The 25,809-nt window shown below is 32.3% G+C and overlaps 1 protein-coding gene across 1 annotated transcript in view; it reads right to left on the bottom strand.

Annotated features, from left to right (window-relative positions):
• Positions 1 to 25,809, bottom strand: part of Rgk3 (Rad, Gem/Kir family member 3) — a 471,507-nt gene that overhangs the window by 172,720 nt on the left and 272,978 nt on the right. Inside the window, exon 4 of the mRNA XM_089633132.1 lies at positions 20,962 to 21,047. Within this exon, the coding sequence (XP_089489258.1) occupies positions 20,962 to 21,047 (86 nt within the window). The remainder of the gene's footprint in view (positions 1 to 20,961; positions 21,048 to 25,809) is intronic.

The following is a 25,809-nucleotide window of genomic DNA, read 5'->3' as shown; positions in this document are numbered from 1 at the left end:
ATGCGTATGTGCGTGATTGCTACCTGTTGATAGAATACATTATCATTGTCAACGAGCCTATCTGCCGTGTCAGCTCGATCTAATGTCGGAAAGTGGTTTAATTTTCATTTTCAAGATTCCACTTCATTCATTCACTCAATCAATAAAACAAAATCCATATTTAAATAGATGTTTCGAAAAAGTAGAAACAATTTATTTGATAAAATTCCATATCTTTCCTTAGGTGACCGGATAAATCATCAAAATGATAATTAATCACATCTTTAAAGTCATATAAAGTCATGGAAAATGATGAAACAAAAAAATTATTAACTGGGTTATGTAGGTTAGGTTAGGTTTAGATTTTTTTTTTCATCGTTTTTAATGACTTTATATCACTTTTTAAAGGTGTGTTAAATTGTCACTGTGTTGAGTTTTCATGGAACCCTTTCCTTCATTATTGCAAGGATTCACATGGTTTCACGCGATGTACTATCAAAGCTAACAAAGGTTTAAAAAAATTCAATCGCAGCATTTCATTTATATTATTATTTCTTCATATGAAGCGGTTACTTTGTGATGTGACATTATAATTTAAAATTAAACAGTAACTTTGTAAACATCACTTATGGGTAAATACTTAATGCCGACCGGGTTTCGCTACAACCGTAGCCTCATCAGGGCAGTATAATACTAAAAATCTAAATATTAAATTAACATGTGTAGATATCACGGTAGGTGGACAGTCTGAGCTACAGTGGAAGAGGTAGGGATAAGTGGGAGATTGGGAGGCGAGTGTTCTTTGTCAATAGGGAACAATCTGAGTATAGGGCTTTTATTTAGGTTTATTTGGTTGTTGATGACTTTGCTATTGACGTTTATGGCTTTCCTTAACTCTAACGCTTCTAAGTTATCCAACCTAAGACCTATTCCGTTTTTATGTAATAGGCTGACGCCAGTATTTTTGTCGAACGTATGGTTGGTTGCTATGAGGTGATTTGCAAATTCGGAGAATCCATTACTGTTTAAGCATCTTAGGTGTTCTTTGACTCGCGTTTTGATATTACGCGCTGTTTTGCCTATGTAAAACGCGGGACAGTCACTACATTGCAGTGAGTAAATACCTGAGTGATTTAACCGATGTTCTTTGTCTTTAACGTTCATCAAAAATTTACCTATACTATTGTTAGTGTAAAACGCTGGTTTGATATCTGGTGGGAGGTTTTTTATGCTTTTTTGAGAGAAATTATCGATGTACAAAATTCTACGCCATTGTTGAGGTTGATTATTATTAGTTGGCATATTATTATTATGAGGGGAGCTGTTAAATAGAAATTTGCTTGTCGATAATCTTTTTAATTTCTTGTTTAGGATGTTATTGACCATATTTGCATTATAGCCATTATTAATCGCGATTTGTTTAATCGTCGCTAATTCTAATAAGAAGTTGGAATTTGATAACGGGACGGTAACTAATCTATGGATCATGGAATGGAAAGCAGAATGTTTGTGGGAGATGGGATGGTTAGATGAATTATTAATAGTTGTATCAGTGTAAGTGGGTTTACGATAGATTTTAAATTCTATTTTATTGTTAATGATTGATAGGGTGAGATCTAAAAAGTTTAAGCTAGAATTAGTTCCTATTTCTATTGTGAATTTAATTTTTGTATGAAAAGAGTTTATTAGTTTTAGGAAGGAATCAAGTTGGCGCTCAGTACCTGTCCAGATACAGAAAACATCATCGACATATCTCTTCCACAATAACACATTCTTTAATAATGGCGATTTACAGTTAAAAATGTTATTCTCTAGATTGTCCATAAATATGTCGGCGATGAGGGGAGAAGTCGGAGCTCCCATTGCCAGGCCATCTGTTTGTTGATAAAAAAGTTCATTGTATTGGAAATAATTTTGACTTAGACAAACATTAAATAGGTGAGAAAGTTCCTTAGAGAAATTATTTGGTAGTTTTGAATTTTGTAATAATTTGAACAATATGCTTTTACTTTCATCTACGGGAATATTTGGAAATAAGTTAACAACATCAAATGAGACTAATTTTGAGTTATTCGGAATATGTAGATTTTTTAGTTCATCAATCAAAGTGAATGAGTTCTTAATGGTGAATTTCGGAGCAAACACTTTAGAATTATTAAATACTTCAGTTATAAATGAAGCTGTTTTGAAATTCGGAGAATTACAACTTGACACGACCGGCCTAATAGGTTTATCGTTTTTATGGATTTTTAAGAAACCATATAATTTAGGGGCCAATGGATTTTTTGTTAGAAATTTTACTTGTTGGTATGAATTGTCTTGAAAGATAGGGGATTTGCATGAATTCAAAGCACTTTTAATGTTATCTAGGTATTTGGTAGTGGGGTCTTTAGGTAGAATGTCAAATTTGTCCGTCTTAATAAAGTCTTGCACTTTGGAATTATAGTCACTTTTATTCATTATAATTATCGTGTTGCCTTTATCAGCCTTTGTTAAAATTAATTGTTCATCCTTTAATTTCTTCCTGATGTTCAGCATAATGGATGTTTCACGATTATAGTTGACTTTAAGTGTAGGAATGAGCTTTTTTATTGTTTCTGCACTTTTGTATAGAGGTGGTCCAGGTTTATTATATAACGCGGTCTCGATGTCCACTGCAACGTTTTCCACTGCACTAATGTAATTCTTTTTATTATAATCTAAGTTGTATTTTAAACCTTTAGATAACAGAGACAGCTCGTTTGGTTGGAACTGAACTGATGAGAGATTCTGTAACCGGTCGAAGAACTGATGGGTATATTTTACTGGTTCATTGTTATTATTTTTATGTTGTGACAGATTAAGGTTAATTAGTTTTTTGTTTATGGTTTCACGTTTTTTGTAGGCCTTTATAGAGGCGAAGTTTCTAACTTTGTCGTCAAACAGATCCCATTCAACCGGGTGTAATTCGTTCACCAATTCTATGTGTAAAACTTTTAACGTTAATTTAATATTATTTCTCATTTTATATGCACTTTTTAGGTCTTCTTTTAACCATGCAATTTTAGCTTTAAATACAGATGTTTTTGAAATGTCCGGTTTATTGTTCATATTTTTAAACTTAGCGTTCAGATATTTAGGGAAAACTTTCATTTTAAGACACTGTTTGTAAAAGAATATATCCACACACGAAATTCTATATTTTACGGTAAATTTTTTATACATTTTTGCTTTAATAGCTGTACTTGCTAATATTATTTCTTCATATGAAGCGGTTACTTTGTGATGTGACATTATAATTTAAAATTAAACAGTAACTTTGTAAACATCACTTATGGGTAAATACTTAATGCCGACCGGGTTTCGCTACAACCGTAGCCTCATCAGGGCAGTATAATACTAAAAATCTAAATATTAAATTAACATGTGTAGATATCACGGTAGGTGGACAGTCTGAGCTACAGTGGAAGAGGTAGGGATAAGTGGGAGATTGGGAGGCGAGTGTTCTTTGTCAATAGGGAACAATCTGAGTATAGGGCTTTTATTTAGGTTTATTTGGTTGTTGATGACTTTGCTATTGACGTTTATGGCTTTCCTTAACTCTAACGCTTCTAAGTTATCCAACCTAAGACCTATTCCGTTTTTATGTAATAGGCTGACGCCAGTATTTTTGTCGAACGTATGGTTGGTTGCTATGAGGTGATTTGCAAATTCGGAGAATCCATTACTGTTTAAGCATCTTAGGTGTTCTTTGACTCGCGTTTTGATATTACGCGCTGTTTTGCCTATGTAAAACGCGGGACAGTCACTACATTGCAGTGAGTAAATACCTGAGTGATTTAACCGATGTTCTTTGTCTTTAACGTTCATCAAAAATTTACCTATACTATTGTTAGTGTAAAACGCTGGTTTGATATCTGGTGGGAGGTTTTTTATGCTTTTTTGAGAGAAATTATCGATGTACAAAATTCTACGCCATTGTTGAGGTTGATTATTATTAGTTGGCATATTATTATTATGAGGGGAGCTGTTAAATAGAAATTTGCTTGTCGATAATCTTTTTAATTTCTTGTTTAGGATGTTATTGACCATATTTGCATTATAGCCATTATTAATCGCGATTTGTTTAATCGTCGCTAATTCTAATAAGAAGTTGGAATTTGATAACGGGCGATAATTCTCCGAATTTGCAAATCACCTCATAGCAACCAACCATACGTTCGACAAAAATACTGGCGTCAGCCTATTACATAAAAACGGAATAGGTCTTAGGTTGGATAACTTAGAAGCGTTAGAGTTAAGGAAAGCCATAAACGTCAATAGCAAAGTCATCAACAACCAAATAAACCTAAATAAAAGCCCTATACTCAGATTGTTCCCTATTGACAAAGAACACTCGCCTCCCAATCTCCCACTTATCCCTACCTCTTCCACTGTAGCTCAGACTGTCCACCTACCGTGATATCTACACATGTTAATTTAATATTTAGATTTTTAGTATTATACTGCCCTGATGAGGCTACGGTTGTAGCGAAACCCGGTCGGCATTAAGTATTTACCCATAAGTGATGTTTACAAAGTTACTGTTTAATTTTAAATTATAATGTCACATCACAAAGTAACCGCTTCATATGAAGAAATAATATTAGCAAGTACAGCTATTAAAGCAAAAATGTATAAAAAATTTACCGTAAAATATAGAATTTCGTGTGTGGATATATTCTTTTACAAACAGTGTCTTAAAATGAAAGTTTTCCCTAAATATCTGAACGCTAAGTTTAAAAATATGAACAATAAACCGGACATTTCAAAAACATCTGTATTTAAAGCTAAAATTGCATGGTTAAAAGAAGACCTAAAAAGTGCATATAAAATGAGAAATAATATTAAATTAACGTTAAAAGTTTTACACATAGAATTGGTGAACGAATTACACCCGGTTGAATGGGATCTGTTTGACGACAAAGTTAGAAACTTCGCCTCTATAAAGGCCTACAAAAAACGTGAAACCATAAACAAAAAACTAATTAACCTTAATCTGTCACAACATAAAAATAATAACAATGAACCAGTAAAATATACCCATCAGTTCTTCGACCGGTTACAGAATCTCTCATCAGTTCAGTTCCAACCAAACGAGCTGTCTCTGTTATCTAAAGGTTTAAAATACAACTTAGATTATAATAAAAAGAATTACATTAGTGCAGTGGAAAACGTTGCAGTGGACATCGAGACCGCGTTATATAATAAACCTGGACCACCTCTATACAAAAGTGCAGAAACAATAAAAAAGCTCATTCCTACACTTAAAGTCAACTATAATCGTGAAACATCCATTATGCTGAACATCAGGAAGAAATTAAAGGATGAACAATTAATTTTAACAAAGGCTGATAAAGGCAACACGATAATTATAATGAATAAAAGTGACTATAATTCCAAAGTGCAAGACTTTATTAAGACGGACAAATTTGACATTCTACCTAAAGACCCCACTACCAAATACCTAGATAACATTAAAAGTGCTTTGAATTCATGCAAATCCCCTATCTTTCAAGACAATTCATACCAACAAGTAAAATTTCTAACAAAAAATCCATTGGCCCCTAAATTATATGGTTTCTTAAAAATCCATAAAAACGATAAACCTATTAGGCCGGTCGTGTCAAGTTGTAATTCTCCGAATTTCAAAACAGCTTCATTTATAACTGAAGTATTTAATAATTCTAAAGTGTTTGCTCCGAAATTCACCATTAAGAACTCATTCACTTTGATTGATGAACTAAAAAATCTACATATTCCGAATAACTCAAAATTAGTCTCATTTGATGTTGTTAACTTATTTCCAAATATTCCCGTAGATGAAAGTAAAAGCATATTGTTCAAATTATTACAAAATTCAAAACTACCAAATAATTTCTCTAAGGAACTTTCTCACCTATTTAATGTTTGTCTAAGTCAAAATTATTTCCAATACAATGAACTTTTTTATCAACAAACAGATGGCCTGGCAATGGGAGCTCCGACTTCTCCCCTCATCGCCGACATATTTATGGACAATTTAGAGAATAACATTTTTAACTGTAAATCGCCATTATTAAAGAATGTGTTATTGTGGAAGAGATATGTCGATGATGTTTTCTGTATCTGGACAGGTACTGAGCGCCAACTTGATTCCTTCCTAAAACTAATAAACTCTTTTCATACAAAAATTAAATTCACAATAGAAATAGGAACTAATTCTAGCTTAAACTTTTTAGATCTCACCCTATCAATCATTAACAATAAAATAGAATTTAAAATCTATCGTAAACCCACTTACACTGATACAACTATTAATAATTCATCTAACCATCCCATCTCCCACAAACATTCTGCTTTCCATTCCATGATCCATAGATTAGTTACCGTCCCGTTATCAAATTCCAACTTCTTATTAGAATTAGCGACGATTAAACAAATCGCGATTAATAATGGCTATAATGCAAATATGGTCAATAACATCCTAAACAAGAAATTAAAAAGATTATCGACAAGCAAATTTCTATTTAACAGCTCCCCTCATAATAATAATATGCCAACTAATAATAATCAACCTCAACAATGGCGTAGAATTTTGTACATCGATAATTTCTCTCAAAAAAGCATAAAAAACCTCCCACCAGATATCAAACCAGCGTTTTACACTAACAATAGTATAGGTAAATTTTTGATGAACGTTAAAGACAAAGAACATCGGTTAAATCACTCAGGTATTTACTCACTGCAATGTAGTGACTGTCCCGCGTTTTACATAGGCAAAACAGCGCGTAATATCAAAACGCGAGTCAAAGAACACCTAAGATGCTTAAACAGTAATGGATTCTCCGAATTTGCAAATCACCTCATAGCAACCAACCATACGTTCGACAAAAATACTGGCGTCAGCCTATTACATAAAAACGGAATAGGTCTTAGGTTGGATAACTTAGAAGCGTTAGAGTTAAGGAAAGCCATAAACGTCAATAGCAAAGTCATCAACAACCAAATAAACCTAAATAAAAGCCCTATACTCAGATTGTTCCCTATTGACAAAGAACACTCGCCTCCCAATCTCCCACTTATCCCTACCTCTTCCACTGTAGCTCAGACTGTCCACCTACCGTGATATCTACACATGTTAATTTAATATTTAGATTTTTAGTATTATACTGCCCTGATGAGGCTACGGTTGTAGCGAAACCCGGTCGGCATTAAGTATTTACCCATAAGTGATGTTTACAAAGTTACTGTTTAATTTTAAATTATATTATTATTATTATTATTTTTAACAGAAGAGCATTTTTATTCTATAAACAAACGCAGATTCAGGAGTGCTAAGGAATTGTTAGCCTTACCATGTTTCCTGCAGAATGCATTTGCTTATTACAAAATAGAATAAAACCACCCGCCTTCTTTGAATGGCTTTGCAAAAGACAATCCTTTCAGTTGAATTCATTGTTTGTTTATTTGATTGTTGAATTTACACACAGATGTAATAATTTTCTAATGAATAATATACATAATCATTATTGTTGTGGAAAGGTGTACTAATAAGTAGGTTGTTTTCGCGCTAAAGGCAATGAAAAACATAAAACAGCTCTTTGCAAGATCCATCTTGATTAATTCACACGAAAACAGCAAAACACTATACAAACCAACTCAAACGATACACAATACCCGAGCCAAAAACAAAGAACTTCTCCAAACTCCTTTTGCTAAAACCACCTTTGGGCAAAGACATTTCAAATACAAAGCTTGCAAACTATACAATATACTACCAGCCACTATTAGACGAACAGAGTTAGAATTAGAGTCAATGACCAAATTCAATCATGAAATAAAGAAATGAATAATAAGTATTGGATGTCCCACTATCACAAACATATGTAAACCAAATTGCACGTAAACAGTAACAACAATTCACAAACAAAATAAAATAATATATTCAATAATTTTATAATAGCCCCTTTGTAAGTAATCTTTAAATACCTGAATACGTCTGTCTCGACACAGGTGTACCCTAGTGAAACAGATGTCGAAAAATTTATGTAATAAAACTTTAAATTGATGAATAAATAAAAAATACAAAAATGTAAGATCGATTTATCCTAGCTTTTGTTTAGTGATTTAGCAGTGGTCCCCAGGATGTTCAGGATGCGCCAGTCCACCAGCTGCGTGGGGTGCCAGATCGGAAGAGGCTAGTTTGGGGCGACCTTTTGACCGCACCAACTGGTGGTCTCGACCCATCGCATTGTGCCGCAGCGGATAGCGATATATTTATATGTCCGTCACTCCTGGACACACTAATCCCTAGATTCTTACCCACCCCTAATACCTTATTCCTTCCCACTACTTTTTCTCTATTTTTTCCTTAAAAAAGACCCCCATACAGTATATCCAAAGATGACATAGGACCTGATGCAAATTATTTTCCTCAAAGCCTCCTTTGTGTTGTTAATGTAAAAAAAATCCGTATATAGGTCGCGTTTAATAGTAACGCGTTTCTTTGTTAAACCAAACTGCCATCACGACATCTCAAAATGTATTTAATTTTTCAATCCACTACAATCAGCATATACCCTAGGAACCTAAATCATTTGGAATGTTCTCCTTCTGAAAAACTGATGGTTTGATCAAAGCACAACAAATATCTCAAAATGTCAAAAAGTCTGATTTTTTCGAATAAAAAATCCAGTGAGCTTTATTTAAAACATCGATAACAAATCTATTGAGACACTAACACAAATCAAATACTTAGGTATCACTTTTGAGTCAAATCTTTCTTTTGTTAACCACATAATAGAAATCTCTAATAAGAACTTACAAATGTTAAAGATTTATAACTAGGTAAACTAGAAATTTCAACAATATTAAACTGTAATATTTTTCCTTTTTTAGAAGTCAACTTGAGTACAATTCTCCTGTTTGGAACCCACGTTACAATAATCATATACCTACAAGCTATAAAAAGAATAAAATAGTATATTAAAGTATAAGTGGATAAACAGGTCTTTAAAACACGCGTGATTTTTCGAGCACGACGGCGTAGCCGAGTGCTCGAAATAAAGCAAGTGTTTTAAAGACCAGTTATCCACGAATACTTTACGCTATTTTTTTTTATTGGTACACTTTGAAAACATAAATATTGATATTATTATTAAAAAATTGGAAATAAGAACTATTAATGAATTCGTGATGTGACATTACAAAATGGAAATGAAAAACACAAACATTAATTTGCAATCTGTCATGTCAGATTTATAGTTAAAAGTTGACATTTAGACTTCACATTTTGTTGATTTGTTGATGTTGCCATGGTCACTTTAAAAAACGCGCGTTCCATAAAGTGCGATTTAAACACGCTAGAGCGTACTTTAAATGAGTAAAAAAGGGCACCAATAAAAAAAAAAATTCTTACGTTTTATATGTTTAAAAATTCCAGCAATTTTGTTGAAAATTTAAAATTTTCTTTTAAATTAAACGAATGGGCTTAAATTGTCCGACAGAAGGATTTTCATTGACTTACGATTGGTTGTTTCACAAAATTTTAATAATTCATCGAATTTCAAAGTTAATTTTCAAGTTCTGTTCCATGCTTTTTGGCCAGGTTTTTCACAAAACTGAAGTAATGACAACTTGAATAAAACCTTCACAGAACTTGAAAATCAAGTATGAAATTTGATGGACTGTTCAAATTCTATGAAACAACCCATCCTTAGTGTTTCTATATGAAATTCTAAATGATACATTTGATCCTCCCAAAATTCTGGGACTAACTACCATATGTATTCCTCATTGCCCAAACGAGCTTTTATTGAGGGAAAGAATTATACAAAGAGTCAAAAGACATCCTTTGTTTATCACGTAATAATTAAAAAATATGGTTGCGGAGGCAGTTTAGTTATGTATAATAAATATATGCTGTATTAATATAATTTTTTATATTATTCATATGAAACAGCCCCTAAAAAGGGCCTTAATAAGTTAATAATTACAAAGCCTCCCAACTTTTCTTAATAATTAGGTTTTTATATTTTTTTACACCTTCTAAGCTCAGAGATTTGGAAAGAGTCCGAACCGCTATTATTTAAGGCTCATAGGATCTTCTGGTCCTTAGGTACTTCTTACGTGAATATTCAAATGAAATTCCGGTTTCAAGCCGTTTTAGAATCTAAATAAGGAGACGGTAGTCAAGATAATGTTTGTGGCCATAATTTGGACTTTGCCTTGACATTGGGTTATTTCTTGGAATGGAACGAAGGATTTGCTTAAGCGCATGTCTGTTTTTTATTTGGTCTGTGGGTGAGCTATTGCTAGTAGAATTGTTTTAGTAAGGTAGACAGAACGCATTAGCGAAGAATGAAAATAATAAATAAAAATAATGAAATATTTTTCTTTTAATCAATTTCTACTAATTTAACAATCTTATCATTGAAGACAATATTAGCAAATCTCAAACTAAAATAGAGATATAAATCAAAGGGGGATGGAATTCACTCATTCCCAATATAGATTTTCAATAATTTAACGAGGGCATTAAAAACACAAAGTGATTCGTCATTAATGTTAGCAGATATTATAAAATATGCAGGACTTAACCCTCTCGAGTCCCATAACTACTCTAACATGTGCCAGGCACCGGGAAGCGTGGAGGTACGCCACTGAGACGTGCACTGGGTTCAGTAAACAAACTGTTTCTGTGCAGACATCCGTTTGTCCCAGGCACGTTTCTGGACAGGAGTAGGATTAGGTTAGGAATAGAGGTGGATATACCGGTGATTTTGTTAAAACAGACAAAATAGTTTCAGGAAAGAAACCGTTTTGCAAAACTAATAAAACAAGCTATTAACTTCCATTATCTTACTGTGTAAAAAATGTAAGATTGATGACAGCAAAATGGATATGGTTAAGACAGGGACGCTTTGATAGTATAGATATGTGGGGTGGAAAAGAATGTAAGGATAATATACGACGCAGTAGTGCATGTTAGATATTGGGAACGCCCGAAGAAGACACGGCACGATTAAGTAAATAACATACCTTCAATCTGTCATGTTATGGGCCATTAAAACAGATACGTATGATATACGATGTAGAGTTATGAATGAACAAATGAGTGCTATTTACTACAAATGAGTGTTTTAACTCGGCCGTTTGGCATTAATCTGTCTGTACATTTGTTTTGAATTCCGTTTCCGGTAAAATATCGTTACCGTGTTGGAAATATGCCTTTTATACGAACTATAAAACAGGGGTCGGAATAATTACGGTACCTGAAGAAAGTTTGAAAAAAAAGTAAATGAGATAGTGACGTTTCTTTGGAAAAATTTTATTATTCCTTATTTGAAAAAAAAGTATAAATTTTATCTTAATTATAAAGTGCAACATTTTTAAGCATACAAATAAGTTGGATGATTTGAGAGACTATTTTGTCTTTGATTTATCGAATAAAACACAATGAAACTTTGATGGCGAGGCTTACTGTTCACAAAACTACTACTAGCAGTAAACGTATACTTTTTATTTTATTTTATACGACTCTTTATAAAGCGTTGCACGTGAAACCTTCTCATTTTATTTTTTGTTTTCCGTTTCACAGCCAGTTTCGGAAGCATAATGTAAAATGCGAATTATCACATTTCTTGAAAAAACGGTTGCACTATCGTCGCAGAAACGGTTTCGAGGAAATTGGTTATTTTTCCCAAATATACAAAGAGAAGGATGGGTTTGTTTGGTTTAGTTTAACTCAGATCCTTTGAGCACCGATTTACCTGTCTCTAGGATGACAGGAAGAACCTTCAAATTGCGAATGGATATTTCCACGAAAGTTGTATCCATATATTAAGGCGAAGCACTACGAAGTAATGAAAAATAGTGTGATATTGATGTGAAAATTCTAGCGCTTAAAAATATTTTAGATGCTTCATTTAAATACCACGATTAGAATACATCTTGGCCTTTGAAATATTAGAGCTTTTTTATAGGTCTTTTTATGAGCCCAGAAAAAAAAAACCAAAACTTAAAAAATGTATTTTTTATTATTGTTTTATTGTATAATGTGGAAAAATTATAAAATCGTTAAATATTAAATTACTAAATTTGTGCCAGAACTTCGCAAAATAAAATAAGACACACTTTTTGACGATGGTTTTTTCTTATTTTTTTTTTCAAGGAGTGTTATTGTTACCATGCACGCTTCACAACGCTACCCAACCGGAGGCGATATAGTAAGTTACTTTTACGCTTTCGTGAAGTGAAGGTTACATTAAAATAAAATAATGAATAAAAAAAACAAGTTAACAATTCAAAGTCCAATAATGCATGCATCTAAGTAGAGTGTACAAAAGTTATAACCCCTAAATTTTTAATATTTAGTAATATTATTACTACGCCTTAGTTAATTGCCTAACTGCCCAAAAGGGTTGGTGGGGATTTTCGGGTCTCACCTTCGCCTCCTTTCAAACCGCCCCCTTTCAGACCGCCCCCTTTTGACCTCCCCAAGAGGGACAAGGTAACTTCTCGTGTAATTATCACTGGAACTTGTGAAGATAATGAACTCACGTACTTTCTGTCTGGCCCCGGAGACTTTCATACAGGATAAACGAGAGATACAACTACGGTACATGCGCAATTACAGCATCGCTTATTGATTTTATGTATTTATGCTAATTACTAGCTATTTTATTAGACTATCTCATCGTACATAATCACGATACAAAATTATTGTTTTTGATTTAATTTAAAAATAATCAAAATATTTATTCCACGACGTTTGACGATCTTTAAGGTGAAGCTATAAGTGAAATCACTATTTATAGGTTATAAATACAAAAAAAGTATACATCATATGCCATGGATACATTGAGGCTTGTTCCATCGTTTCTTTTGATAAAAATTAAAATAAAATTGTCAATTACGTCATGGACAATTTCAGCTTAAACTACTAAATAGTTCATGAGTTTTCTAATTACAAGAATCTTATACTAACTTTAAAACAACTTATACTGATATTTAGAAACAAAATACTGTTTTATAGCTCAGTTTATTTGCGACCGTTTCCCTTGATTAACTTTTTTTCGTTCTTATTAAATTATTCACAAAATAAATAAAAACCACTTTGACGCTTACGTCAAACATTTCTAGAATCAAAGGTTGTATTGTTTCTAGTGTTTCTACAGAAGCCCGCGGAGAGTGGCAACGGTTTTTTTCCCTGTTGACATAATTTTGGCTAGGAGCATTATTAGTTTTCAAACGGTTTGTGTTTTTTTTTTGTTGAAGTTTGTGTTTTTTCTGACATTTTTATTTTTCGTGACCAAAATATTATACTTTTAAATACAGCTATTTGAAATTCACTTTCGTTTTGTTGAATGAATGAATGAATGAAGTGGAATCTTGGAAGTGGAAATTAACTCACCACCCGACATCCAATTGAGCTGAAACTTTGTAGATCGACTCGTTGTCGATGGTAATTCATTTTGGTGGCAATACACACACTTTGACATTTATGCATTTATTTGAAATTCTATTACATTATAACAGTTAATATACGCAATAAACTTCGTTCTTACCAAATTGGGATTTGGCTCAGTTGTTAGCGTGGTTGACTCCAGTCAATGGGGAGGAAGGTTTCATCTTCAGTAAAACTAATTTCAAACATATATATTTATTAATAAAAACAGAGTATTATAGCGAAAACAAACTTCTTTATTTGTAGTAAGATTTTTTAAATCTCAAAATACTACTTGTTAATTGATGGTTTTATTCCGTGTTTACCTGAAATAATGATTTATTTCTCATGGAAAATTTGTTTCAAAACATTATTCGAATTACTAATAATGACTTTTTATAGGTCCAAAATACCTCGATAATTTCTAATACTGAGATTTGTTGATTTAATTGTTTTTTTTTTAATTGCATTTGTAAATTGTTTTTTATAATGATACTAGCGGGCCCAGGCAGACGTTGTCCTGCCACAGACCGCCTTCTATGTAGGGAAGTTAAGATTTGTGGTTTTATGTATTTTTGGATGAGCAATCTGAAAAAAAAAATGTCATTATCATTTTAGATCTCGACAACAGCGCCACATATCGTATCCAAAACTATCCTATATTTCAAGCTGGAACCAATCATACACATTCATTGAAATTGGTTGGGCGGTTTCGGAGATTAGCGTGTGCGAACATAGTTACACGTGATTTTTATATATTAAGATTAGTTACGTAAATTTGGTAAAGTTTATGTAAGTCTTATAAAAGTATATGTATAAGTTGTACTTTAATATAATACAATACATTAATTTTTAAACGCCCAAAAGACATTTGCAGCATATATTTATATTAAAAAATACAATGAAAATATAATTTAAAAGTTATAGTAAAATAAAACTAACATAGGTATGACCGGTCAATGGCTGAGTTGGAATTCTGGCTGGGACCCACCCCAGCGTCGTGAGATCAATTTCTCGGCTGGCTAAGTCCTCCATCATGACATAAGCAACTTACTAAGATGGTAGTAGGAGATTTTCAAATATTGTCAGGTTATTATTTGTAATCCAGGAATATCGGTAAGGATAGTTTTACTTCTTAAAGTCATATTTGAAAGGCGAAAAATGCGTTGCCGTCCAATAATTTTATAACAATCTCTTTGTAAGGTTTCCAACTTTTAACTATATGTTTTAAAAGAATTTGAACCAACTCTTCAACTTTTTATCTTTTGTGTGGAAGAATATTTTATCAAAAGGAAACTGTGTATAAACCCGTAGAACGGGTAAGACGTCGTCCCACTTGTCGCACCGGAGATGCGGAAGTTTTTGTTTGTTTTATAATGATTTGTGCAAAAATTATTATATTGTAAAATACTACATTGTAACAAAACATCACTGAATGGCTATACACTGACTTTAACTTCAGTTTATGGAGTCGTATTACAAAAAGAGGCTTTATTTTCAGATAATATTTTTTAAATTTAGAGTGTGTTGACAATTATGTAGAAAACACAATAAATATGTATATTATTTTAAAAGATATAGCTGTTTAAAACAAAATCTATTTCCTCGAATTGGACTCTTGTGCTTGAAGAGTGTTATTATACATTATGAATATATGTTTTGAAAACAATATTAGCGATTTCTAAATGAAAATCTGAAACAGAAAAATCAGAAAAGGATACGGTCACATCTAGGACTCGAACCCAGGACCCTTGTCTTTCCGGGAAAGTGTCCCGGAAAGTGTGTCCCGGAAAGACAAGCGTCCTGGGTTGGAGTCCTAGATGTGATCGTATCCTTTTCTGATTTTTCTGTTTCAGATTTTCATTTAGAAATCGCTAATATTGTCTTCAATAATTAAATATTACAATATGAGGTTTTACTCAATAAAGTTATGCCGAAAAATAAATATGTTTTGAGTTAATAATGCTCTTGTTATTTTTGATAATAAGAGAATTATAATATATCTACAAAATAAAAAAAACATCTTAAAAAAAATACTAATTATATTAATCAGTAATCCTTAAAGTTGGTTGTTGAAAGTCAGCGTTTTCACGACTGCTGTTGTCAAAAAATCCGGTAGTATGTTTCCACCAGTTAAAAAGGGTTTTAGCAAGCGTGCGAATGCATCAACAGAAGGAGATCCGTCCGGGCGCTTCCTACTTATTGCAGATAATGCATTATAAATTTGTAATTATTTCAGAAAAAAAACACTACATATTGTATTTATAATTACTTAATTTTTACCATAGTACTAAAGTTAAATATGAAAATTTAATCTTTGGCACGGGAGAAATCAATGAGAAAACTCTATTTGTTGCAAAAAAGAAGGTAATAAAACATTTAGTACGGTTCGTTTTTCCCGTAATTTGAATAATTATTAAATTTCTACGTTGATTTTCAAGTTCTATTATTATATCATTATTGGCAAGGGGCATCACAAAACTGAAATAATAACAGAACTTGAATAATAACTCTGACATTTAATGTAATGAAATATTGTTATATGTGTTATCTTAGATTATACTGCTTATATTAACTTCCACTTTCGTTAACTATTTTGTCTTAACTTTTCCATATACATTCATAATATTGTTATCCCTGTAGGATATCCTACACTTTCTCTTATCTCTTCACGGTTTAAAATGTATAAAACTTTACAATTTATATTTGAGTTATAGTTATGCATGTATCAAATAATATGTAAATACTAATTTATGTATCCAATACGTCTGTCTCGACACAGGTATACCCTAGTGAGACAGATATCGAAAAACACCTTCATGCGGACGAAAACACACTTCATGTGGACGAAAACAAGAGTTCCATTAAAGAAAAAGGATTTTGTACTAAACAGCTGTATCTTTAAAAATAATACAAGTATTTGAATTTATTTTTTTAAATAGTGCTCACCACACCCCGCATTAGAAATGGTGTCTAAAATTAAAACCTAATTTTCTAATACGACTCCATAAACTGAAGTTAAAGTCTGTGTTTGGCCATTTAGTGATGCATTATTTGTAAAAAAATGTTTTGATTTTTTTTTTTTTTTTTTTTTAATTTTCCCACAAATCATTACAAAAAAAACAAAAACTTTTGTAACCCAACTGTGAATAAGTATTAGGATGTATTACCTTGGGTTTAAATATAGTGCTATTTTGATGAAATATACTTCCACGCAAAATACAAGAATTCGAAGGTAGGGAAGACTCGATTGACATTTTTAAATAAATATACATATGGTTATGTCCCTTACAAAGAGATTGTTATAAATTTATCGGACAGCAATGCCATTTCCGCAATTCAAGAAGAACCGGAGTAAACGGTAGAACTATCCTTCCCAAAGGAACTGTGTTAAGTAAACATTTTATTAGTCGTGTAGAACTAATTGGAATATAATATTTATGTCTCTATAAAATCATGAATATTCTTGAGAGAGCACAAAAAAAAATTGTAAACTCTGAAGTATCTACGCTAAACCTAAATATTGAAAGGTTTCAAATTGATCTGTGTGAATACATTCCCTAAAGCTTCAAGATATGAATTTGAAACCCCCCTCCCCCAGCCTGGTCCCTTGCATAAAAGGCCCCATACATAAATAATGGCCTAGGCGGAGTGGTTCCGCCGTGAGTACACCATTAAAAAAACTGTTATCCGTACTTTATTAAAAACGAGAATACATTTCATTTATGGGTTTTAAGTTTTTCACGGTTAAGGGTTAACATTTTTTTTTTAGAAATGAACTAATTTTGATGAAAGGTTTTTTTAAGTTAGCGTAATGGCATAAGCATTTGAGTTGCTCGTTATTGACTCAATAAAAACTTGTGATTGGGGATATCTTTATCAAACCACTAAAGATATTAACTGAGAATTGTTTTCAATTTTTTTTTATTTCTTCATAAATTTTATTACAACATAATAATTTTGATTTATATTTTACTACATACACTGTCCTGATAAAGAAGATGCTTGTCCTTAGGAGAGGACAACTTGAACAACCAAATGACCTGTCGGTGGCTGAGTTGACATCACGTTTGGGTCCCACCCAAGCGTTGTGTGTTCAATTCCTCGGCTGGCTATGTCCGCCATCACAAAACAAGCAACATTTTCCGCTTTCTGTGGTGGTAGTAGAAGATTTTCAGACATTGTCAGGTTTAAAAGAAAAAAAAATTGTGTGAAGTCATAAAATGAAAAATTAAGAGTGAAGTCATAAAGTAATAATTTTCAAAACGAAGTTTAAAGTTTAAAGTGGAAAGACACAAAGTGAAAGGTTACAGAGTGAAGTTAAGTGAAAATTTCGACATGCAGGTTCATCAATATATAATAATAGTTATTTATTTGCAATGTGAATTTCTAATCTAAAATTAATAAGACAATTAATGTAATCATTTACCACTTTAGATGACAATAGAGAAGACAACATAAACATAAGAAGAGGTAAAATAGGAGTGGAGAAGAGAGATGAGGCCACCTCCGTAAATTCTTCCCTTGTGGGGCCTTCACGGAACCAAAGGGGAATGGAGAGGAGAGATGAGAACTGGAAAGACACATTGCGGAACCAGAAGACATAGCCACATATCCAATGACAACCCTTGTGAACTTTATAAAAGGGACCGGGTAACTGTTAAAGGAATGTAGTAAAATGGGAGATAGCTTAATGGGCCTATGGCCTAAGTGCTCACGAGAACTACATGTAAACCGTCTCCGCTCTATAAATAAACAAATAAGTAGAGGTAGGATAATTTTGTGTGATATTTCCGAAGTAAGGTAAATTTTATCTTATATCGAGTGATTGACTACACTTTCTTAAATATCGAAGTTCTAGTAAACAATTCTACTGGCCTGCCTGCTACGCAGGAGTCGAAAAGCTTTATGTAAAATGGCGATATCAGTTTCCTTTTAAACCGATTGGATCATATGATGTACGTTTTGGGTAAGATGATTGCGTAATGTAATGTTAGGATAATTAATTAATTAATCGAAAATTAGAGATTAAACTTGAATTTTGAAGTTGGCGGAGATCACGTTGACAAGGCTGTATACTGACTACTGGCTATGATGTGCGATGTGGGTCAAGCGCGGTCAAATCGATAATTTAACAATATCGGATCGATAGGCTTAACCGACGACAGTTTAAAATCGATTTTCCAAGCACGGTCGCGCTTGTTAGGCGGTCAATAATCAAACCGATATTGACACATTAATGTACTATATTTAGATGAGAAATGAAGTGAAAAAATAGTTTCCACCTTTGTCCAGCCAAATAGTCCGATTTGGCCTCCAACGCTATGTCACCGACCAACTGGAAACTTTGATTATCGTAATTGGAGCACGTATCAATGAGATATTAGTACGGAATGTCGGCTCCAATTAGTTCTATGTATTGACAATGAAATAAATAAGATACACGGTAGCAAAATTGGCGCATATTGTCTACAAACGGCTACATAAATACGGATACACTTACTCTATTGTACATTGGCAGTACGTTTGTACTTTTCGACAGTAAAAAGTGAATTAGTTGGTTAGTTTTTACATAAATGAACTTTGCAGCATGGAAATAGATGGAGAAATAATTAGTTACGCAGACGACACAGTTTTATTATTTAAATCTAAGGATTGGAATAAGGTTTATAACATAGCGAATCTAGGAATCACGCAAGTGAAAAAATGGTTGGACTCAAATACACTCACACTAAACATATCGAAAACAAAATTCACAACGTACAGCATAACTAACACAGGACAGCCAAAAAACAATACAAACACCATAAAAATACACGAATGCATAAACACCAACATCTGCGATTGCCCCCCTCTAGAAAAAACAGAACAAATAAAGTATCTAGGAATCCTAATTGACCATAATCTTAGATGGACACATCACATCAAACAAATCACAAATAGACTCCTCAGAACAATACACATTTTCCTAAACATAAGAAACATATATAAAATAAAACAATTGAAAACAATATATTATGCACTATGCCAATCAATAATAGAATATGGAATAATTGCTTGGGGAGGAGCAACAAACGCAGCTATCGCTCAAATAGAAATCGCACAGAAAACGATATTAAAAGTAATACTCAAAAAACATAAACTAACCGACACAGACCAAATATTTAAAAGCTGTGACGTACTTGATATACGTCAATTATATGTTAAAACACTACTAAACTACATTTTCGACCAAAAAAACAAACCCCAACAAACACAAAATATCACTAATAGACCGGTCAGACAAGCGTACAAAGAAAACATAAAAACTCCGACGGTAAACACTACCTTTGGACAAAGACACCATAAATACCACGCTATTAAAGCATTCAACAGTCTTCCACTTGAAACAAAAATTGAGGAAAATAAAAATAAATTCAAACACAAAATAAAAAAATGGATTAAAGAACAAAAAGACAATATTACCAAAATACTATAACATAAAAGAATAAAACATATACACGCAACACAAAAAAAATATATATAAAACACGCAACACGCACAAACACATATATCATTATAAATGCCGATTTACATACTCTTTTGATATTTTTCTTTTAGTGTTATAATTATATTTTAATTTTTAATCTTTATTTTTTATTTTAAATTTATCTTTATTTTAATGTTGTTTTTCTTTTATTTTTTTTAAATGTATAAATTCTTAAATTATAAAATGGGGGCCTCAGCACGGGTAAACAACCCAGTGAGGCCAACATTACTAAATTGAAATATGAAATATTGTAAAAAAAATGTATCAACAATAAAAAAAACAAAAAAATAAAAAAAAAAAAATAAAGTGAGGTTTAGTAAGTTTAGTCGTAACTCGTGAAATTCTGAACAATTTTCTGAATTCAACTTCTCCAATCTCGATCGCATTCAATTGATTACGAATGCGACGTCTTTCAATTCGATGAGCTTCGTTATTCTTCATCTGTCTCCGTTCATTAATGTACGAGACAGTCAGAAAGTCTGTATAGATACTGTATTCTCGATAAGGGCCGGACAGGATTTGTCACGTAATCAATCTCGGGAGCGTGGCGGGAAGCGCAATGAAGCTAAGTCAATTTACAGAAAATGTATGATACAATTAATAAGCCAGTAATTTTGGATATCGAACTAAATTATTAAAAAATGTTGTATATTGAAGTTAATCGAAACATGTGTGACGCCTTGGAGGCCGCGAAAAAATGTTGCATGTTGAAGTTAATCGAAACATATGTGACGCCTTGGAGGCCGCGCAAAATAGTTGCATATTGAAGTTAGCCGAAGCTTGTGTGACGCCTTGGAGGCCGGGAAAACATGTTGTATATTAAAGTTAATCGAAGCTGTGATCATTGTATAGACATGTGTGTGATGGAGGCTGCGCAGAAATTGGGTGATTTTGGAATATTTTATATCAATGTTGATGTTTACGTTCAACATGTATTCTGATGTTTAAGTAGTGTTTTTTTATAGTTTCCATGAATAATAATGTGTAAATAATTGCTTGTTCCTACCTTGGGATTAGCGATATTGATGAAACATAACTCCGACTCTTCTCCATTCAGCATTATGGATACCCGTTGGTCGTCTATCGGTATATCTGTGAACAAAAGAAAAAAGTCACTATCAGATAGTTCAAGAGTATTTTATTCAAAATTGGTTCAATTAAAGATGGGTTGTTTCAGAGAATTTGAACAATTCATCAAATTTTGAAGATGAATTTCAAGTTCTTTGAAGATTTTACTCAAGTTCTGTTATTATATCATTATTGGCCAGTTATTTTACAAAACTGAAATAATAACAGAACTTGAAAAGAACCTTTATAGAACTTGAAAATCAACTTTCAAATTTGATGAATTGTTCAAATTCTCTGAAACAACCCATCCCAAGTATTTTTTTTAATTTCTGGTGAAATTAATCAAACGTTTTCGAATTTCGAAAAGTCTCGCCTTAATGTGTGGTAAAGCCGGCCTTAAGCCTGATTTAAGCCTTTAGTCGTGGTAATATGTTAAGTTTTGCACTGTTCCCACCTTACGCGCCGCGTTATATTTACACCGCGTTCATAAGTAAGGAGGTTATTTTTCATTCTTTCACCAATAAACCGTTATTGGACGGTTGGAATTCTTTTATATTACCGCTCTATATGTTGTGATATCGCTGAAAATGTCAAAGCTTGTTATTATTAGTTCCAGGAGTGTTTAAAGACTGCTTTGAGTGGTAGAAGAGTCGGGGACGCCCGAGGAAGACTTCAGGCATTATCTCTGCACTGGAAAGTGATACGGAGTTAAATAAATATCGACTTAATGTAGTTTTTTTATAGTAATAATGTGGTATGCAGTAGTGAATGGTAGAAACAGTTGGGGACTCCCGAGGAAGACATAACTGTGCACTGGAATGAGTTAAATAGTCGAATTTAAGTCGATATATATATATACGGTAGTGAATGGTAGGCAAAGTCAAGGACGCCTGTGGAATACTGAACGCATTATTTCTGCATTGGAATGAGATACAATGTAGTTTTTTTTATTAACAATGTGGGTTTCATGATTACTACACTACACTACATGAAGTATATGGTAGATGAATTCGGAGACACCCGAGGAAGAGATGGCACGATCAAGTTAAACAAATACTTAAAAAAATTTTTTTGTACAATAATATTATTTCAACCATAAAAATGCACGAAGATTTCAGGTACAATGAAAACAACCTCAAAACATTACTCCAAAGCATTTATAACGCCGGGTACATATAACTAGTAATAAAACCGCCACACTGATTTCCCTACTCGTATTATAAGTATGTATATTTTAAGACAAAACACGAACTTTATAAATTGATAATAAACAAGCCACATCCCCCCTTATAACCCAATTTAATGAACGAGGTTTGAATGAACAATTTCCATTCAATAAGGCAGACTTTATCAGTTCGTGCATTCGTCGCGAATAGGCGAACGTGATCCGTTCGTAACCACAGAAGTAACCACCGCTGACTAAATGCAATGAAGCCGATGAATGAGAATAAACTTGCGGTTTATGGATGAATATAATTCAGAGATAAACCAATATTTAGCTAAATAAGTTTGGAATTATGCTTGGATTTGATATCGAAATGCGGCTAGAATTGTTGATGATTGTTTTGGCTAAATGAAATCGCTTTTGTTATTGATATATTTCATGTTAGTGAGGATAGATTAAAAATGGTATCACTTTTGTTATCGATATATTTCATGTTAGTGAGGATAGATTAAAAATGGTATCACTTTTGTTATCGATATATTTCATGTTAGTGAGGATAGATTAAAAATGGTATCACTTTTGTTATCGATATATTTCATGTTAGTGAGGATAGATTAAAAATGGAATCCTTTTGTATCTACCCTCGTGAAGAGGAATGGCCTTCTTTATTCAAAACTTAAATTTGGATTTGAGGCCAAAATACTTGAGCAAACGAAATTTTATAATTTTTTTTGGCAACTTTGACCATATTTTGTGAGAATGGTAATTAAAAAAACAATCTTTCCTAACCTACTATGTTAATGAATATAAATTTAAAAATTAAGCGTTGTAAAAAGGCGTTTTTGTGTCGGAATTTGAAATTTATCTACGACAAATTTGTGTTCCGACGTAAATCAGTCATTTAAAAATTAAATTTAAGCCCATTAAAATAATATCAATACATTTTTTATGCTGAAACTTTAATTATATGAAATTACCTCGATGAAAAAAATCGCAAAGTAAGCTCCGAAAATTATTAGAAAAACATTTTATTCTGTAAAATGTCATAGTTATGAAAAAATTCAAAGTACATTTTTAAATGTAACTAAAGCATTGGGTATGATTTGAGAAACTAAAGCATTTGTCGAGAAAATTTTGCTCCATTTCAAACGAGTCGTGTTTTATTAAATATTTTTACCATTTTCGCTTAATTGTTATCGTTTTTTAATGTTAGCGCGCTCCCTCTAACATATTTCTATAAATATGTATATATGAACGTTAGAGGAAGCGCGCAAATAAAGTAAAAAAAAAACGATTAATAGGCGTATTTAATAAACATGACTTATTTAAAATACAGCAAAAATCTTTCGACAAATGTAAATGTGAAAAAACAAAATGGCGTTCTTGAAATAAAACTAAATTCTTATAATGTTTATGATAAAGTGTGGGCGGTACCCAATAATAAATTCTGCAATAAGATTTTCTTTTATTTATTTAATTTTTTTTATTTTATTTTTTTTATTTTTTATTTTTATTAACGACAATTATAATTACAAAGTTAAGTATATTATTCGCAGTCCTCCTCACTAGGTATTCCTGTTCCGAGGCGGACTGTAGGTTTTTGTATAGGTGTAGATCGTGATTTCCTTGTTAATTTCTACAAAAAAAATTTGTTCACATTTGTTCAGTTCATAATTTTATTGATTTCCTCATCTTCATGTTTATTTAGCCATAATTTGATGTTGTTTTTAAATTTTTGTGTCTCCGTTGTGTTTTTGAGTTCAATTGGGAGGGCATTATATAGTTTTGTAGCATGGAAATGATGATTTTTCTGGCCAAAAGACGTATTTAATTTTGGGATGTTCAATAGTTTTGAAGATTTCTTCCTTGTAATATAGTTGTGTTGGTCAGCAGGGTACTCATATTTTTCTGTAAATTTGATTAGAGCATTTTTTGAGTATAGTTTTATATACTGAACACTTTAAAATTTTTAAAAATGTCTTTTGATGGAGTTCTTATGGGTACTTTAAGGATTATTTTTATTATTGCTTTTTGAGTTTTAATAAGCTGCTTCATGTGGATGTTTGAGGCAGATCCCCATCCAATAATCCCATATTCTATGCGTGATTGACAGAGAGCATAGTATACCTTATATAAATCATTTATACTATTTAATTTAGTTTAGGTTTTCTGTATATTTTTTAAATTGTGTTTTGAATTCTTTGAAACTATCATGTAGTGATCTTATATTTTCTGGTAATTTATTGAAGAAATTTGTACCTAAGTATTTGTAGTTTTGCTGACCCAAAGTTTTTTTACAAATCGTAATTGGTAACATGTATTTTTGCCTGAGATTTGCTGTGTTTTTGAATGGTACGGTTTTGTTTATGATATTATCTTTGTAAACTCGTAAGGTTGCGTGATACAGGAAAAGAGTATTTAATTTTTTGTCTTTAAATTCTTTGAAAATGAGTTCAGATGAATATAAAAATGATTTCTTTGATATTATTTTAATTATTAGTTTTTGCGCAATGTAAAGAGGTTGTGTGTGAGTTTTATAGGCGCCCCCCCATCCTATTATACCATATTGGATTATGGATTGACAGAATGCGAAGTACGTCATACTCAGTAGTTCTTTATTCAGAATATGTCTCAAGCAGCTAAAAATAAAGGTTAATTTTCGTACTCTGTTTTTGAGAATGGTTATATGTGGTATCCATTTTAGGCATTGATCAATAGTGATCCCTAGATATTTGGTTGAAGTTTTAATTTCAATATTAGTACATAATAAGTTACAGTGGTGTTGTAGAGTGTTTGGTGCAGAGTGAATTCGAATGTTTATTTCATGCGGCGTATTTGGTTTGTTTATGAAAAATGGTACGTAGTGTGTTTTTTAGAGTTTAACGTTAGTAGGTTATTGTCAAACCATGTTTTCAATTCATTGATGTCTGAATTAGCCTTTTTGTTCAGTTCTAACCATGTGTTTGCTTTTAGAAGAAGCACTGTGTCATCTGCATAAGAGACAATTTCCACGTATTTAGCAACTTCAAAAATATCATTTACATATAATGTTAACAATAGTGGTCCTAAAACTTGCCTTGTGGTATCGAGAAATTATTACTTTCGGAATCACTCAATTCATTTAATAATTAACACTCACTTGGAAATTTGCTAGGCATTAATTATGCAATACAAGTTAGGTTTCTGCGAATATTAAATATCCATATTGTAAATGGCGGCGAGATATACCTACACAACGCAATAAATTATACTGCTCTCCTAAGTTATGCTCTTCCACAATGAATACGATCTAACGTAAGAAACCTTACTCGTTAGAATAAAAAACCAACAGATAGTTGAAATAATCTCTCCCACCTATATATCTATACCAGAGGTTCCCAAAGTGGTCTATATCGACCCCCAGAGGTCGATATCGGCTTGCTAGGGGTAAATTTAGGGGTCCACGAGATTCAAATGGGGGTACATACGAGCGGACCCCCATTTTTCGTTGAGTTGTTAATTGAGGTGTATAAATAGAGTCTACGTTCCTTTTCTCGACAGAATTAATATATTCAAACTAAACATTGCACATTGGAAGCCGCGAATTTTCCTAGTTCCCCAAATTGTTTTTGAAAAACGTTC

Source organism: Hesperophylax consimilis, chromosome 7 (genome assembly GCF_061612785.1).
Source record: "Hesperophylax consimilis isolate HC1 chromosome 7, BYU_Hcon_1.0, whole genome shotgun sequence".
Taxonomy (NCBI): domain Eukaryota; kingdom Metazoa; phylum Arthropoda; class Insecta; order Trichoptera; family Limnephilidae; genus Hesperophylax; species Hesperophylax consimilis.
This window is presented reverse-complemented; position numbering and strand designations above follow the sequence as displayed.